General features: G+C 43.7%; 1 protein-coding gene and 1 long non-coding RNA gene across 2 annotated transcripts in view; one reads left to right on the top strand and one right to left on the bottom strand.

The window, feature by feature from the left end:
- DOCK2 (dedicator of cytokinesis 2) overlaps nt 1-9,278 on the bottom strand; it is a 387,891-nt gene extending 378,613 nt beyond the window's left edge. Inside the window, exon 1 of the mRNA XM_040982635.1 lies at nt 9,152-9,278. Within this exon, the coding sequence (XP_040838569.1) occupies nt 9,152-9,194 (43 nt within the window). The 5' untranslated portion in view covers nt 9,195-9,278. The remainder of the gene's footprint in view (nt 1-9,151) is intronic.
- The window catches only part of LOC121158436, a 52,669-nt gene continuing 42,365 nt past the window's right edge, over nt 9,210-19,513 (top strand). The window contains exon 1 of the long non-coding RNA XR_005884190.1: nt 9,210-9,657. This is a non-coding gene — a long non-coding RNA (uncharacterized LOC121158436). The remainder of the gene's footprint in view (nt 9,658-19,513) is intronic.

The raw sequence follows: 19,513 nt of genomic DNA on the forward strand, positions 1-19,513 counted from the left end.
CAGGGCCCTGAAAAAGAAAGGCCCCCATGAAGGAAGTGAGACTGGAGGGACAGGAAGGGGCAGAGTGATACCCTGTGAGCAGATGTGTGGGATGTGGAGTAGTAAGGGCTGAGAGGAATGGCGGGGGGAGGGAGGAATTAACTAGATTTCTTGAGAAACAGGGCAGGACCATCTTAATGATGCCCTGGCTGAAAACTGGATAGGATTTATACAGTAGCCAACTATAAGTGTCCAGTGTTTGGTAAAGAGATCAAGAGGATTCCACTCATGACTGTGGGGCTGCTATAATATGAGATGCCAACATTGCAAGTGGTGGCTTAATCTGCCAACATAAGTCTGTGGGGTCCTTCTGGTATGTAACCTCCTGATAGGGAAGAGGCTGCGTTGCAAAGATGTAACAATGAAAGAATGATTGGATGACTCAGTTCATCTGATTAGTCCGAAGCTTCTAAAATAGTCTGTAACCCCTTTCCTCCCATCATCTCCCTCCTTCTGTCTGCCCATCCATGCATCAGTCCACCTATTCCTGAGTGCACACATCCACTCATACAGCCAGCCAATCAACTACTTATGAGCACCTGCTCTCTGCTGGGAACACTCCACTGGGCAAGAGCAACCTGTGGATCAAGGACTTCATACTGCTCCCTGCTGCCTAGTACAGTTGTGCTTACCAGCAGACTGTAAGATTTCTAAGGACAGTGCCTCTGGACCCAATATCAGCTCATGACTATCACATAGCATGAATTTGTTGAATTCAGTAAGAATTGTTTTTCTGACCCTTGGCAGGCTTTGGATCCAGGAGTTCATACACTGGTAAGAACACCTTGGCTATGTCTACAGTATTAGGTTACAAAAGTTACTGAGCACATTTTACCAAGGACTTCAACTGCTTCCATGAATGGGCTTTGATGAAACTAATGCAAACCTGCACATGTGCATATTTTTGTGGGAGGAGAGGAGCCATGTTACAATAACTGTGTCTCTGGTCTGACACGATCCTGCAGTGTGCAAAACTTCAGAAACTAGCAGAGCATGATGGGGACTCAACATACTGCAGAAATATAAAGGGTGCTGATCCCAGGAGCCAGGATACACAATCAGTCACGAAGGCTCATTCAAACACATGTGACAGTTGGGACAATATATACATGTGGATTTTGACAGCCAGCCCAGCAATGCTCCAGAACACCCATGAGCTGCAGAAACATGAGAAAATAAGAAGCTCAGGTACCCAAGAAGGAGCAGTAGGAAGGAATTAGATTTCCAATTCATGTGTTTCCATCACAGTAGACTAATTTTGAGGGAGTAGTTCAAAGATATGATCAGACTCCATATCAAATATTCATATATTAAAATCCTTACAAGCATTTCCTCTGGAATTCTTCTGCCTGTTGCAAAACTGAAGCTCCTGCCCTCCAATAGTCTTACTCACAAAATGTTCCTTTATTACATTAGCACATACAACAATTTGTAGATATATATTTATGGATTTATCCACAACATATTTGTGTCTTCCTGATAACTATAAACTCTGCCAAAATTCTGAATTTGTGACATGCCCAACAAATACTTAGTAAATGAGGTGTGAGTTCGTGGATGATCCTCTCTTGTCACTTTAACTGTTGCCCTTAACAAGATCCGTGTAACTGTTGGCTCTGAAGTAGAGCTCCGCCCTTGATATGTCTGGGATACAGGTTCCACTCACGCCCCCTAGCCAAACGATCTGTCCCCATCCCCATTTCTACTGGGTGAGTAATAAACTATGTGGCATCACCCCTCAGCAAAATGGGCCAGGCTGAGATAGCACCCTCCTCCCAGTAGCCATTCCTAGGCTGGCAATGACTTCTGTCATGAGTGACTTTTCTTGGAAAGGTGCATTGAGTCAGCATGCCAGATCTCTTCTCTTTAGCACTTTGAACAAGCAAACACCAAGAGTAGATTCAATAGCTCCACAGGCCACAAGGTCACACAGAATTAACTGAGGTGGACGGCATGTCGGTGCCATCAGGTCCATGTTACGGAATATCAGTGTTATAAGAGAGAATTGGTGACAGGAGAAAGGAGACCGAAGAAGAAAGGTACACAAAAGCTGGAAAACTAGGAGAAGAAACAGCCATTTCCTGAGTCACCTCGGTTCAGACCCCTACAGAGCCTTAGCTGCTCAGCTTTCCTATAGTTTCTCATACTTTTATGTGATTCTTTGACCCTTAAAATATACCATTTGCCATGCACACACACTTTTTAATTGAACTAGCTTAACTCAAAATTCTACCCTTTGTGACACTTGTGTGCTGCAGAGGATTCCACTATACGTTGTTAGATCCAAGTCTGTCCACCTCTACAGGAGCCAGATTTGTCCAGAATCCTGGACTGCATAGCATCACCCATGTCCCTGGACCAGGCAGCAGACACACATTCATCCACATCCTCTAAACAAAATCTGAAATAGACCTGTACTCTGCTTTTGCAAAGACTCTTAGAATTTGATTTATGTTCACTCCATCTCCCCCAAAAAAGAGATCTTAGAATTTTTAATTCCTAAATCTCAGAATTAACATTATTTAGAACCAATTCAGAATCAAAATGAAGTGACTATGGTTGGACTTTATCTGGCTTGATGTCCTTAATGCAAGTGGAAATTTGGAGACAGCCTGATGCAAACAGACAGAAGCAGAGGTCAGGGGAATGCATTTGCACACAAAGAAATAACGTTGTCTACAAACTTCCAGAGGCTAACAGACAGGCCCAGAACAGAAAACCACTCTAAGCCCTTGGAGGGAACCTATAGAAACTTGCCTGACGTCACATAAAGGTACAGAACCATAACCAGAGACCATATGTATAGACATATATTGCCAGAGATCAACCCTACAATGGGCCACTCTGGGATGGTGATTATTTTGAGCTGGAGGCAAATGAGAATCAACAAATATAAAAGGAATTCTTCCTGGCTCTTCCTACAGCTGATTAAAAGCAGAAATTTCTGGGGAAGGCACTGTGGCATGGTGCATCAAGACACTGCTTAGGATAGCCACATCCCATATTGAAGTGCCAGGGCTCAACTCCTGCCTGCTTCAGTGCTTATCCAGCTTGCTGCTCGTACACTGGGGAGGATGTGGATAATGCCCCAAGTACATGGACTCCTGCTACATCCACAGGAAAGACCTGGGTGGGGTTCCAGGCTTCTGGCTTCAGCCTGGTCCAACCCTGGTTGCTACAGGCATTTGGAGGAGTGAGCCAGTGTGGCAGTGGATGTTAGAGTTCTTTCTCTCTCTCTCTCTTTCTCTCTTTTTTCTTTCCTTCCCTCCTCCCTTTTTATTTCTCTCTCTCCCTGTATTTTTATCTCTCGCTTTGTTTTTCAAATACATAAATAAATCTTCAAAATTTACTTAAAGAAGAAACATAAGAAATAAGGGCTGCCATAAATACTCTCTTCCAAGAAAGTTTTACAGCCACAAAAAAAAAAAAAGACAAAAAGTTAAGCTCTAAGACAGATCCACACAAATAACCCTTATCTTCCATTAGCTTCCCCATATATTTTCCTTCTCACTGCTTTACTGCCCTTAGAAGCCTCAAACTCCTTTCCATTATCTTGTAACTTCTCTAAAACTTGAATGTGCCTTTGCTAAGATGCCATAAGACTAAATCCAAATCAATTCTTCGTGTTCCTCATCTCTGCTACTCCCATGTTCTCATATGACACATATGCTAATAAACCTTTGTGGCTTTTTGTTGTTAACCAGTCTTTGAGTTGTCTAGTTGGGGGCCCCAACTAGAGAATTCAAGATATGAAGAAGAAATCATTTTTCCCCTCCCCTTTGAGCAGAATTGCAGTCTGCCCAGCAGGCCCAGCTTTGGGATAAACAAGCACGACTTCTACTCGAAAACCCTATCTGAAGACACATGCCTTGCAGGTATCTCTTATTGTCCAGAAATGCCTTGACAGGGATCACAGATGAACTCTTACAGACTTTGCTATGTGCCCACATAATCCATACGTTGAACTTCTAGCTCCTGGTACATTCAAATGGAACCAGATCTGTAATAAAAAGACCTGATGACATCAAAATGAAACCTTTGGGGTGGGGCCCCAATCCAGTCTGACTGAAGTCCTTAAAAGAGGAGGAAGTGACACCAAGGATGTGCAAACACAGAGAAGGCATGGAGGACCGGCCTGGGACGAGACAGGAAGAGTTCCTTGCAAACCAGACGAGACCACAGGACACACCAACCACACTGGCCTTTGATCTTGGACGTTCAGCTTCTAGAACTATAAGGAAATAAATTTTTCTCATTTATGCTGCCCAGTTTATGCGATTTTGTTTTGGTCCCCTTGGGAAACAAATACCTCCTTTCTGATGTCTTTCTTTCTCTCTTTCTGTAGACATGCAAGCTCTAATGTGAATCAGGTTGCATAGCTGCCTGCCTCCCAGACCACATGTCCTAGCTTCACTTGCAGCTGGGCATGGTACGATGATGAAGTGGTAGCCTGCAGGACATCAGAAGAAAGGTTGACTCTGCCTTCAGGAAGACGTACTGAAGGGAAGGCAACAGTCACGTAGCTCCTTTCATACTGCTCACTGGCTGGAAGGTGGACTCAGTGGCTAAAAGCTGGAGGCCAGCAATGTGGCAATGACAGCATCCCATATGGGCACCCGTCCAAGCACTGGCACTTTCAATCCAGGTCACTGCCAAGGGGCCTGGGAAAGCAGCAGAAGATGGCCCATGTGTTTAGGCCCTAGATCCACATAGGAGACCCAGAGGCAGCTCCTGGTCCCTGACTCTGTCCTAGCTACTGTGGCCATTTGGGAAGTGAACCAGCAGATAGAAGATCCCTCTCTACCCCTACCCAACCTCCTCTCTCTGTAACTCTGCCTTTCAAACAAATAAAAGCAATCTCATTCCAAAAAAATGTCTGAGGCTTAAGCAGCCAGCTGAGTTCCAGAGGCAGAAGCCACATGGCACAGAAGCGAAGGGAGAAAAAGAGCCGCTGCTCTACCATCTCATCACAAACTGGCCATTCCACAGTCACACTTCATCCTAACTAGCATCATTACTTTATTTTATCACCTCCCTTTCTGCCTTCCTTGGTCTTCACTAAAAACAGAAAGCCCTCTCTATTGAGTAGCGTCTCAAATAGGATTACAACAAAGTCAATAGGCAATGCTAGGGGCCTGGCACAGTAGCCTAGCGACTAAAGTCCTCACCTTGAACGTGCCAGGATCCCCTATGGGCACCAGTTCTAATCCTGGCAGCCCTGCTTCTCATCCAGTACCCTGCCTGTAGCCTGCGAAAGCAGTCAAGGATGGGATAAAGCCTGGGGACCCTGCACCCACAAGGGAGACTCGAAAGAGGCTCCAGGCTCCTGGCTTCAGTTCGTTGCAGATTTGGCCATTGTGGCCACGTGTGAAGTGAATCAATGGAGAGAAGATCTTCCTCAGTGTCTCTCCTCCTTTCTGTATATCTGACTTTCCAAAATAAATGAATAAATCTTTTTTTTTTATAAAAGGCAATGCCAGTAGCCAGCATTGTGGTATATAACATGTTAAGCCACTGACAACATTGCAGTGTCAGCTCAAGTTTCAGCACCTGCTTCCCCTCCAGCTCCATGCTCAGGCATCCAGGAAGGCCATGAAAGTTGGCTCAAGTGCTTAGCCCAGTGCCATGCTAGAGACCAGGATGGAATTCCTGGCGCTCAGCTTCAGCCTGGCCCACACGTGGCTCAAGGCATTTAGGGAGTGAACCAGAAGATGAAAGATCTCTCTCTCATTCCCCCCACTGCCTTTGTCCTTCAAATAAATTTAAAAAGAATCTATTTTTTTTTTACAAAAAGGCAATGCTAATTATACTTGAATTCCTAGTAGATTAACTCATCAAGCAGTCAACAGGCTTGATTTGTAAAATTGTTACTAATTGCCTTTCTAGTTTATGGTCTGTCTAGTTCCGGTGTTTCTCTCATTTAACTATATGAACTTCGTGTGAGTGACCACATACCCCCAAACCCCAGGGCTCACAGGAGGAATCCAGGCATGCACATGGCACTCCCAGCCTTTCACCGTCTGTCCCCAGTCAGCTCTCCCACCTTCCTCTCCACTGCAGACATCCAAAACAGAACTGGACTATTTGTTTCACCCACATGCCATCAACCTGCTAGCTTACTGCCTTTATCTATGGCATGCCCCCTCCTAGACGCCCTCCTGGTATAGTGAAAATTGCCTTGGGCTCTGAAGATGATTGAATTCAAGGCCCAGATCCATAAATTCCAAGTTATATGGACTCTGCAACTTGGTTTTTTTTTTCATCTGCAAAATGGAAATAATAACACCCTGTCTCCCAGGGATCAGAGACACACTGCGTGAGAACAGCTACTACAGTCCATAATGTAGTGCCTTACATTGCAGGGCTACCTTGAGCTTGGCTTTGGGGTACACTGTGTCTTTGTTCTGCAATGACAGGTAAACCACTTGCCCTTGCTCACTAACTCTCACTGGGCCAGGCACACCACCAAGTGTTCTATATGCATTTCCCCATTTAATCCTTACAACAACTTCATGAGACCTGCATTACATGTTTATTATTATTACCTCCCCACTCCTTATGGGTAAGAAAACAGGCTCAGATCTGAATTCAGTTCTGTCTTTGCAGCCCAAGCTTTACACTTTACAATTACCCCTCTAGGATAGGGCTGTATCATTTTCTACTTTGGAATCACACAGCCTTGTCCACGGAAATTTCTATGCTGCTTTCACACCAGGGTCATTTCTGTACTCTGATGAAGCAAGGCTACAGCTAGAAAAGAAATAAAACCTGGGCAGGGGGTTGCATGAATCTCCCCCTGGCTACCCACTGTCAGCAAGGCAACCAAAGGAGCCAGTGGTTACCTGTGAGGAAGCAGCCCCTGCTAAGCCCAGCCCTCCAGACTCACAACCACCAGCACCCTGCCTAGCCGCCCTTAGGGAAGAGCACAAACATCACTGGCTCTGAGAAAGACTCTGAACAGGAAAGCATTCAGGGATGTGTAAGTCCTCCCCACTCTAATCCCAGATGCAGTAACAGCTCTTCATCTTCTCCCAGCACTCCACAGTCATTGCCCCAAATAATCTACACAAAAGAAAGCTTTGGTGCAGCAGCTATTAGTAGCTGGGCTTCAAAGTAAAAAAAAAAAAAAAAAAAAAAAAAAAAAAAAAAAAAAAACAGAGCACAGACTAGCGTGCAGATGGTAATGGTGTTACAGCTAGAATCAGGGTGACTCAGGGGTCACCTTCTCTGTTCTCTCTGCTGTAGGGCTTCCATCCCCTGGAGGACCAACATAAGCCTTACCTAGGCCTTTCAGCCACCCAGAGCCTAGAGAGAAGGGCTGGAGATGACATTCAAAGCTTCTGACTAATTGTCAGGGAAGAGAGACTTCTTTAATGGGTAGGCACCTGTAAGTTCCTTCCAGGAACCCTAAAGGGTCCCCAACCTTACAACTCCCTCTACACACAACCATCTGTGTGTTCCATCCGCACAGGCAGGGGTAGCCTTTGTCAAGTGGGGTGACAATCTTATTCCTTTATGCAGCCCATTCCGTCTATGAAATCACGTCCTCAACTGGGCCCAATGGGGACAACGTCTACAGGTAATAATTGCTTATATTTTGTGTGGATTCCTCTGAATAACTGCATCTCCTGTCATCCTCCAGACTCCTGGGAAGCAGCTGCTGCTATTATCCCCATAATACAGACGAGGAAACTGAGGCCTAGCAAGAGTAACAGACGGGATTAAAAGGAACTGGCAGCTAGAATCCAAGAGGAGGCAGTTTGGCACCACAGGAAGGGTATTCACACTGCATTGCAACATCTGCACAGCAGGTATGCACACAGTTCTTGGTGCAGTAAGACTCTGTTCCGTTTCTCTCAATCTCCTGTTAACTGCCCTAGTTACCTTGCATCACTAACACTGACTCCTGTGTGCCACCTGGGCTCTTCTGTCCACCCAACCTCCCCCCATACTGGCTTAAACAAAAATCTTATTATGTGCTTGTCCTACTTAGAAACCCTCCATGCTCCCTACCACTTGCATGGGGGAAAAAATAGAAACCTAGCCCCCCAGATGGGCAGTCACAGCGGTTCTCCAAAATGTAGTTCCACTTTACCAAGGACTCAGTCATCCCGTTAATGCATTCTCCCCTCAGGGCAGAACTTGCTCCCAGCTTTCCTGTCCCGATCCAGCCCACATCTCCTAGACCACACGGGTCCATCCACCTGCATGGCATCTGCTTTGTTGAACAATCTCCATCTACCTCATCACCCAGCTTGGCGGCCCAGCGTCAGAGCAGCTTTCCATTTCACAGATGCCCCTGAGGATAAGAATCACTATTGGTTCATCTGCAAATGTCCCCCACAGTACTTAGTGCCCAGGACAGACACGGCTCAGGGCCCCCTGCATTCAAACACTCTTGGTACTTCAGTGGGCCAATCAGTGCCTCCCTTGCCTGAATCCACATCTCCACCATGGAGTTGGCTGCCGGCTTGTGCGGCAATCTTCAGAGTTTTAAATTCACACCGAAGTTTACTGGGTGATTGCACCACGGAGACCGCAGAGAATGTCGCCCTAGCTGCCACCACTTCCGCTCCAGCTCAAACTGGAGGCACAGGCCTCTAGGAGCTCAGATGGCTGAAGCTAATGCCGCCCCAGGCTTGTGTTGGTCCACCGCTCCACCAAGTCAGGGCTCACCTGCCTCAGGAGGAACCGGCCACCAGAAGGCAGAGAGACGGTGTCGCATTGGAAAGGTGGGAGCAGGCACATTGGGCTGCCCATAACTGAGAGAGCAGCACAGCGCTGGCCTCCTGAAGGCCAGGCCTTCTCCAAATGGGGCGGTAGAGTCCACCCCTTGAGGCGCTCTGCCAGGCACACCTCAGAAATGCAGACCCGCCCAGCAGCTAGGGCAACGCGCGGTGGGCGACAGGGCGCCTTCAGGCAGCAGCCGGCGGGCTGAGGAGCCTTTCTCCTCAGCCGACTTCTCCTTCGCGCCCCGCAGACCGGTCCCTGAGAACCGAGGCCTTGAAGGCGCGTCTGCCCGCGCCTGCGCCCCAGCCCGCGCAGCATCTTCCCGCCCGCGGTTGTCCAGCACCTGCCCGGTTCCCAGCCGCCGCCCTACGCGCACACCTACCCACGCCGTGCCGTTCCTTGTCAGTTTTGCGCCAGGGGGTCATGGCCCGGCCGGGGGTCGTGTGGGCCTCGCGTCCTCCAGTGGGGAAGCCTATGAGAGGGTTGTGAGGCACTGTGCCGGGCCCCACTTCCTTCCTCTTTTCGAACTCCCTCCTGGGCCCGCCCTCTCCACCTCGGGGATCCCCGCCCAACTCCTTCTGCCTGAGGCACAAGACAAGGCTGAGAGCAATCTCACTCCCACCACAAACTCCAACACCCTTCACCTGCAAAGCCTGGGGTCAGTGCGAACCGTCTCCTCCTAGAGTTAGTGAGCCTACGCCCACCTGGCAGGACCTGAGCCACCGAGGTCACCACAGCGCAGGTTTTCCTGACTCCTGACCTGGAGACCCAAGAGACGCTCTGGCACTCCATCTCCTTAGCCGGAGAGTTGGTGTTAGGCTGCCGTTCAAATCCAGACCAGAACAAAATCCTGCCATTCCTGGATGCCTCAATCTTCTCAACTATAAGGTAAGATACTAGTACCCTACTTCCTGTCATGACTGAGTCTTCAAGAAAACAACGTATATAGCAGGTAACAACAGGGGTAATTTGTAGATGTGTGGTTCCAAAAGACCCCTTGGAAAAAATGATAAAATTTCTGAAATTGTCCTTTGAAAACACACAGGCAGGCCGCTCCCAGACAAGGTTAAGAGGTCAAGGGTGCCTTAACAGCCAGTGACAGTGACCCCCAGGAGAACCTCTAGAGTTAAGCTGAGGGAGACTTCTCCTGTAACAGCTCACTTCACTTGTAACCATTTGCTGTTGAACAGAAGAAATTAAAATGGCTCTTCCACTCACAATAAAGATAAATTTAGCCTTCCTGAAATTTAGTTCTCTATTCTTTTTTTTTTTTAAAGAAAACATTTATATATTTGAAAGCCATAACACACATAACTCTGGCTTTTAGATAGATAGATAGATAGATAGATAGATAGATAGATAGATAGATAGATAGATAGATAGATATCTTCCATCTACTGGTTCACTCCCCAAATTGCTACAGGAGCCAGAAGCTTCTTCCAGGCCTCTCTACTTGGGCCACCTTCTGGTGCTCTTCCCTGGTCATTTGCAGGGAACTGGATCAGAAGTAGAGCAGGCAGGACATGGAGCTGTGCCCATACTTGATGCTGGCAACTCAGGCACAGGCTTGAGATGCCTACCATCTATGTGCCACTATATCACTCCTTTCTCGTCATCCCTTTTCTGCTTTACCCTGGAGAGCCTGTAAGGCAAACAGGCAGCTAGGACAAAATATTAACTTTACACAAACTTATTTTGTCATTCTCAAAACAGCACCAATTAGGAGTTGCCTTTTATACAGAATATGTAAGTAAGGATTATTTCAGATGACCAGAATCACTTAAATAGTGAAGTGACAACTTATTGCAAAGAAATGTAGAATCACCTAGGAAAGTGTGAAAACTTGCATGGCAAGCTGGGACTTCTAAAAGAGAAACAGAAACTGCTGTCATCAGGTGGAATTTTCCCTTTTTTCCAGTGAACCTCAGGTTCCTCTCTTAAGGTCTGTCAACTGAATGGGTTAGACTTTCTCCAAATTATTGAGGATATTTTCTACCTGAAGATAATTGATGGTGGATACTCATCATATTTACAAAAATACTTAGATTGCTGTTTGATTGAAAAACTGTGACAGTATCTTTGCCAAGTTAGCTCAGAAAACTAATCATTGATTGCAACAATTGGAACTGTTTTCAGAGGCTGGCAAACATTTTCTGTAAATACCCAGATGGTAAATCTTTTAGTCTTTGCAGGCCAAGAAGCAAAATGAAGGATATTATGTAGGCACCTATATATAAAGAGAGAAAACGAGCTTCCACAACTTTTTGTTGATAAAATTCAAATCATAATATTCATCAAGGGGTATATTTTCTTATTTCCTTAAGTAATAAATATCTGGAAATAAAAATAAACTTCAGGGAAGATACAACATTTTGCTTTACAAGAGTTCAAAGATAATGCATATGTTTCATCTATTAATACTGATCCATATGCAGAAAAGAATTAGCTTTGCCTAAAAAGAAATCTGATCTTGATCCTTCTCCATCGAAAAGGAATCTGAAATCTCTTGGATTGTCATGATTTGTCTGGAGGTCTTGGGTCCCATTGGATAAACTAAAAGCATAATTTAGTGGTGGGGGTTAACCATGCCATAAAAGTAGTGGCTTTGGGCAACACACCATCAATAGACCAGAAGACTAAGCTAACTCATGTAGGCAACCCATCACATCTGTATGACAGAGCTCCAGTAAAAACCCTGGGTACCAGCATTTCTGTAAGACTTTCTGGTTGGCAACTCTCCACACATGTGGCACATGTAAGTGCCAGGAAGTAACGCATCCTGACTTCCTGTGGAGAGGACAATGGAAGTGTCTGATACTTCCTAGGACACTGCTTATTGCAGTTGTTCCTTGCCTACACTGACTCTGTCCTGTTTGTTTAGCAATTGGTAACTGAGCAGAATAATTTCGGTCAGTTCTATAAGTCCTTCCAGCATGTTGTTTGCCCTAAGAATGGTTTGGGGAGACACTTGAACTTGCAGTTGATGCCAGATACATGACTGTTATTAGGAACCCACACTTGGAATTGGTGTTAGAAGTGAGAAAGCTGTTCTGTTTGAAATGGTGTATTCTCAAGTTTGTGGCTGAACAATTCTCACAGTTGACAAAACCTCAAAAAGAAAGGTCCTGACAAGTACTAATGCCAACCCTTGGGCAAATGATCTTAATTAATCACTTTCATAGGTCAGAAACAATGAAATTAATGGAATTATATTAAATCTTCTCTTGGTATTTGCCTTTGGGTCTGCCATTTGATTGCTGATTAATCACTTCCAATTGAAGGTTAAGTAGAAGCTCTCCAACTGCACATTTAAACTGATTTTGAGACTTGGAACTCATTTTACACTTGTATAAAAGTCTGAAAAGAAAACCCGATATCGCTGGAATTTGAGCAAATTTATGTGGGAACGGAGATCTCACATTTTGTTTGAATTTCAGAGAGCCCAGGAAATGTATAAACCAGGTTGACATTCTTTGTGATTGAAACATTAATTTTCATCAAAATGACTGTGCTGTGCAGTATGTTTCTGCATATAAATGCTGTTTTGCCTTGTAATTTTAGCTGAATTCCATTAAGAAACCTGAAGTCTGTAGTGAAAGCTAATTTACATACAAAATCAGTGCTCAGTAAATAGTGATTGAGGGTTATTTTTCTCATTAAGAAAACTTGTAATCTCAACCCTGAAAAAAAACAAGGCTTAGGTGGCGTATCAGTGTTAACTACCAGACTACTATGTAATTCATAGTGCAAGGTAAGCTATTCAACCTCTACTTCTAATTAAGGTCTACAAATTAGACATGGATAAGGTCCAAAAGAGCTAATGAAATGCACATTTAGCACAAAGAGTTCAATAACACATCACTGATTCTAATATTTTCCACAAAGTACTCTATGATGACTCTCAGAACGAAGAAGCATCTTACATTTTACTCGTTTGTCCAAAGAATCTCTTTCTGCTCTACAATCATTTTGTCAAGTACAACTGCAACAATCCTAGCAGATTCCACTTTGGGGTGTACTAAATTACTATTTCTTCTGTTTTTCCATATAGATCATTCATAGAAGTCCAGTCTTTGGAACCCCTTGCAGTAGCCTAGTGACTAAAGTCCTTGCCTTGCACATGCCTAGATCCCATGTAGGTGCTGGTTCATGTCCTGGGTGCTCAGCTTCCCTTCCAGCACCCTGTCTGTGGCCTGGGAAAGCAGTTAAGGATGGCCCAAAGCCTTGGGACCCTGCACCTATGTGAGAGAGCCAGAAAAAACTCCTGGCTCCTGGCTTTGGATCGGCTCAGCTTTGGCCATTGAGGCCACTTGGGGAGTGAATCATTGGACTGGAGATCTTTCTCTCTCTCTCTCCTTCTTTCTCTCTCCTTCTTTCTGTAAATCTGACTTTCCAATTTAAAAATAAATAAATAAATCTTAAAAAAAAGAAACCCATTCTTTGATCATTTCAATATCAGCACTGACTTCTCAAATAAGCATTAGATTTGTATCAATAATATCTGCCAACTAACCAAGAAGCAAAGACAATCTCTACAAATCATTTACCTTGTTTTCAAAGTACTTATTTGTCGCTGTCCCACAGCAATGGACTTGGTGTACGGAGCCGATAATAACACGCGTGGACCCTGACTGATGGTCAAAGCCGAAGTTTATTAGTGACCTCAGACTTTATACACCGAGGGTCATATGAGATAAGGGAGGAAGTATTGAGCTCATCAACAAAACCCAGTAACAGTCTCTATGCTTTTGTTTGGAACTCCTTTTGTCTTGTATATTCCACCAAATGTTCTCATACACATACTGTCCATTCAACTGTTCTTATACAAATGATATTTAACCAGGTATACAAAAGGTAGCCATTCGGTTGTTCTCAAGCAAATATTATCCAATCAGCTGTAATCCTGTGCTCTCTGACGCTGTAGGGTCACAATGTCCTCCTACACATATTGATGTTGCTTTCAATGTCTTCAAAAACTTCCAAGAAACCACTGTCACCAAAACACTAACATTCCTAAGCCAGTTTACTCTTTTTCTGAATTTATTTCATCTGATACTACAATGAAACATGACTTAATTAACCCATTATCAATTACTGTCTTTCCTGGTCTGGCTGACACAAAGTCACTCCAAAAAGCTTCAGGTGCAGTTGCATTGTCATCTTTTATTTTTGTAAAGGAGTTGTGTTGTCATGAGGTCTTCTGCTTCAAATGTTCTCATATTTCTTGCCATAATGTTTTTGTGACTTAGGAAAATTGTGATGTATGCTTCATCTCTTACATTGTTTTACCACAATGGTAGTCTCATGACATGGCAAGCACAATGCTTTCCTCTCTAATTGGATGACAAAAGAATTCACATTCTATTGTGCCTCAAAAGTCTCTCTTTTCCTCCCTCCATCCTGTTTCTGTGCATGTATCTATAATAATGGTAGCACAGGTAATTTTGAAAATTAATAAATTGCAGCAGTACAGTGACATGCCTGTTATTTGAAACAATGTGAGTTATAACAACATCCCTATGATTTGCAGCTTGCTGAGCAGCACAGCAAAGCAAGCTACAGCCCACCATGTGCAATTTTTGTTTCAAGTACTTTGCCACCATCACATAAAAGTGATTATAGATTATGTGTAATTCAATGAGTATAGTTTTTTGCAGTAAAAGTGAATGTTTATACAGTTTTCACATGTCATGAAATATTATTATTTTGACTTTTTCTTAACCACTTAAACTATAAATATTATTCCTAGCAGATTTGAACAAAGAAGCATTCTTTATCATACTCATTTACACTATTTTCACAAATTGTGGTGAGGTGATTGAAAAGACACTTGATTTTCCATCTTAGATTTCTGACAGAGAGCCTCACACTAGCAGTATATTAGTGGTAAGGCCCCAAAGCAAATAAGGCTAAGTGCTGAATACATAAAATCTGTTTCACCCATTCAACTTGGACGCACTCCAAAACAAAAATCTGTTCTTTAAATAACGTTAAGGAGCAAATTATTCAGTGTATTTAAAGAGTTGAAACAATTGCTTATAGTTGGAGGAGAAGAAATTCAGGAAGTTATTTTGGCTAAAGGTTAACTAACATCTAATGAAGCAGTTTTTAATATAGAAATCTTAAAACATCAAACTGATAAGTGTGCTTCTTAGATGTGTGTATCTATTATAATTAGCACTGCTATGGCATCAGGAAAAAAAATATGGCAAGAGACACCAATGATCAAATGAAAACACCTGATGAAAATAGTTTAAAGAATTTACCATCATGTTGGACACACAATTTCATTACCACGGTCTGTCAGACACTTAACTGCTAGGTAGCTTCATATACTCAAAGGGATGATGTTGGGGGAAAGGAGCCCTCTGGCTAAGATGTCTTTAAGGCGTACACGTGACCAACTAGGCATCTTCTTCCTTCTCCACATCAGTGTCTCCCTATCCAAACCCAAGCTTACCACCAGAGCCACGCCCAAGGCCTATGCTCCTGCTGACTAGTTCCGTCTTATAACAGGTGCGGTGACCAGATGCCTTGCTCCTACGGATAGGCTAGAATTCAGATTTCATCACTGACCTAGCTGTATGATTAAGAATAAATTGTTCAACATGTCCCTGATTGAAACACTTCACATACATGCTCTCATTCACTCTTCAAAGTAGCTGTGTAATAGAAGCTCAACTATCCTCTCCTTTTGCTAACAAATTAACTGAGGCCAGAGAAGTGAAATCCCCTAACTTTAGCTATCAGTCACTATGACTGTCTGTATGTAATGTTTCTCAGTTCAGAAGTTTGACTCAATTTAATCTCTCTCTCACTCCAAAGGATGATTTTAAAATAGCTGTTGAATCCCATCTCTCCTCCCATATCACTTCCTTGTTAAGTCCTTTCTCATCTGAAACTTAGATTTGGGGTTCTGTTTCCTATATTGTCCTGTTCCCATCTCCATCTTTCTCCTGAGGTTCTACCCAAACAATCACAGTGTTTTGGAACTCCCAGAATAAGCCAGCAAAGATAAACACGGCACAATCACGAGAACTCGAGAAACTTTACTACTTTTGTAAAAATCAAGACACTCCGCAGGAGAGTCATTTTTTGACCCATGTTTAGGAAAATCATTGAAATCTCTTGTCCCCTGGGGCACAGTAAAAGGACAAGCTTTTTTTTTTTTAAAGATTTATTTTTAGTATTTTTTTTATTGGAAAGGCAGATATACAGAGAAGAGAGACAGAGAGGAAGATCTTCGTCCGATGATTCACTCCCCAACTGTGCACAACGGCCGATACTATGCCGGTCCGAAGCCAGGAGCCTCTTCTGGGTCTCCCACGCTGGTGCAGGTTCCCAAAGCTTTTGGGCCGTCCTCCACTGCTTTCCCAGGCCACAGGCAGGGAGCCGGAAGGGAAGCAGGGCTGCCGGGATAGAACCAGCGCCAATATGGGATCCCGGGCATGCAAGGTGAGGACCTTAACCACTTGCGCCACCGCGCTGGGCCCAGGAGAAGCTTTTTTTTTTTTTTTTTAAGATTTATTTTTATTATTTTTTTTTTATTGGAAAGGCGGATATACAGAGAGGAGAGACAGAGAGGAAGATCTTCCGTCCGATGATTCACTCCCCAAGTGAGCGCAACGGGCCGATACTATGCCGATCCGAAGCCAGGAGCCTCTTCCGGGTCTCCCACGCGGGTGCAGGGTCCCAAAGCCTTGGGCTGTCCTCGACTGCTTTCCCGGGCCACAGGCAGGGAGCTGGAAGGGAAGCGGGGCTGCCGGGATTAGAACCGGCGCCCATATGGGATCCCGGGCGTGCTAGGCGAGGACCTTAGCCACTTGCGCCACCGCGCCAGGCCCCCAGGAGAAGCTTTTGATGTCCACAGCTCTCAGAGTGATATATATTCAGGTCTCAGATTTGGCTGGAACTCATTAGCATAGCTGTGTTGATTATAAGATAGAAAAAAATACTTCTGTGTGAGTTGAAATAAGTGCGGTCTTAAGCCTCTGCCAGTGTCCGCTTCCCATTTCCGCTCCAAGATGCTCTCAGTGGGATCCATTGGCAGTGCCTCTCCGCTGCCCTACTGGTTCTGTCCAGTTCACAGGAGAGGGTTCCTTACCTCATGCGTCCCTCTCTACTCCTCGAGAGAGTGCACATGGACAGGTCTGCCTGGAGGTGATGCTGTCATGGCAGGAAGTAAGTGCTAAGATCCTTCCAGCCTGCCCTGTGCTGCTGCCCCCCACCCGAGTTACCGCCCTTTGAAAACCTTTATAGAGGTCAAATTTGCAAGATGATCTAACAGCTCTTCCAGTACTCCCCTCACAGATGTCATTTACAATACAACTTTTTCTATGTTTAATTCTTGTCTTAGAATCTACTCTTTGGAAAAACTAATCGAAGAGTAGATACTGGAGCATATTTATAGCCTATAGGGAGTGAACTGGGGAATAAAGGAGTTCATCATACGTTAAGGGAAAGGAGATCATCACAGCTAACAAGCCCTTAAGGACATGATGGTGCTGCGTAATTTTTATGGAAAAACAGAATAAAAAGATAATGTCTATTTTTCGCAAATGTATTGAAGATCCCTTGTATAAGATGGGACAGGAGCCACACACCAAAATGCACAGGTCATCTGTTGTGAAAGTTGTGGAAACAGAACACGGGGTATAGAAGCAGATCAATGGTAACTGTGAAAGAAAGAGACAAAGATAATTCTTTTTCTCTTTGTTTCATACTCCAGGGGAGGAAGTGCTGCAAGCTGTGTGAGTGAGATATAGCTTATACACTCAAATGCAAATTCCTTCAAATACTAGCTAAATAACTGTAAATAATATTCTGATTTTTCTACTTCTCAGTTCCTTCATCTTCATCTTTTTCTAAAAAAAAAAGATTTATTTATTTATTTTTATTGGAAAGACAGATATACAGAGAGGAGGAGAGACAGAGAGTAAAATCTTCCATCCACTGGTTCACTGTAACAGCTGGAGCTGAGCCTATCCAAAACTAAGAGCCAGGAGCTTCTTCCAAGTCTCACACGCAGGTGCAGGGTCCCAAGGCTGTCCACCAATGTTTTCCCAGGCCATAAGCAGGGAGCTGGATGGTTTAACCTTTGAGCCATTGCACCAGGCCCAATTCCTTCATCTTGAAAATGAAGTCATTTTGTGGTGTCTACCCCAGAGTGTAAAGAAGACTAAATGAGTTAATACTGGAAAGCACTTAGAAAGTTTAGAATCTTAGCATTGAGCTCATAAGCAAGTAACAAACGTTCACTTGCTTCTCAAAAAAAAAAAAGAAGTTCATCAACTGAGGTTAAGGAAGGGAAGCAGTTGAGGAAAGAGAAGTGAAAGTCATCTTGAAGAACTAAAAAATGAATGTTCATTGGTCATAAGATTCAAGTGAATAGGTCAAGATTATCGAGTGGTTTTCTTCTACCACATTCAATTGTTTGGGTGCCCAGATGAATTGGGGGCAGTGGTTCCCTATTCTGACTGTGTAGTAGAGTCGACTCATGGGAGCGTAGAACTTACTAATTTCCCAGGCTCTCCCTATCCTCCAGATTCTGACTGAATTGGTCTGGAATGAGGGGCTAGCAGGCTTTAAGGACACCCAAGAAATTCTAGTGTGTGTCTAAAGACAGAAGTACAAAAATAAGAAGTTTGGTTGACTTGAAATCTTTCTAGTGAAAGTAAGAGGCAGAAGAATCAATGGATCAATGGATGGATTAATTATAATATAGAATCTAAATTAGTCAAGGCAGAAAAAAAAAACGCTTTTGTGATTGATAGACAAAAAGAAAAAAAAAAGTAGCATGAAAGACTTAGAGACTTCACGGAAGTAGAATTGGAGAATTGAGAAGGAGTCTTTGATCCCATCTTTCGCCCAGTAAGCTTCTGATAATCTACTACATAAACAACACAAAAAGCTAAGTAATTCAATAGAGTATAAGAATTACTCTTTTTCTGATGGCTTTTCCCATGTCTAGTTGCATTACCTATTGAATCTAATTGACCTAAGTGCTTTTATTTGAGGATAGCTAGGCTTAGTCGTTCAGTTATAGAGATGGGAATGCACCTTAACTTGATTAGGAAATCATATATTATAGAGTATTAAGTGGAACATAGGACTGAGGAGAAAACTGAATTTCCACAGATACCCAACCACCAAAACTACACCATGGACCTGGGCTTAGCAAAGGTTACAATTGCCTGCTTGACGTCCTTCAGGGTAACTCAACAAAACAAAGAGAACCGTCCAATCAATAACACACACCAATTATACACCAGACAATCTTAAGGCAGTTTGTGTGTTACTGCTTAAGTGACACGGTGTTGGAAAATCTATTTTGTCGTACAGGGTACCACAAACTTACAAAATATGGGATAGGGCTAATGTTGTATCAAAGGGCAAGTTGAGCTGCCATTCCTGTAGCCCTAGTCGTGGCTCTCCACTTTGCATCACAATTCCTGCTAATGCATTTATTGAGGCAGCAGAAGATGGCCCAGTATTTGGGCCACCCTGACTTTGGCCTTGTTAAGATCTGGCTGTTGCAGTCCTTCTCTGTCACTGTGATTTTCAAAAGTACACATTTTTTTATTTATTCATTTTTTAAAGTAGACATTTAAAAACAGAGACATGGGATCAACATATTTTGAGAGCTATTTGTTACTTTATTAAATAATATGCTCAATACACTATTCTTCATCATCTTGCCTGCTGCCTTTTTCAAGCAGACTCAATTTTTCTTAAAAATTATCAA

This window comes from Ochotona curzoniae, unplaced genomic scaffold, assembly GCF_017591425.1.
Source record: "Ochotona curzoniae isolate NIBS_2020 unplaced genomic scaffold, NIBS_Ocur_1.0 contig_1, whole genome shotgun sequence".
NCBI classification, from domain to species: Eukaryota; Metazoa; Chordata; class Mammalia; order Lagomorpha; family Ochotonidae; genus Ochotona; species Ochotona curzoniae.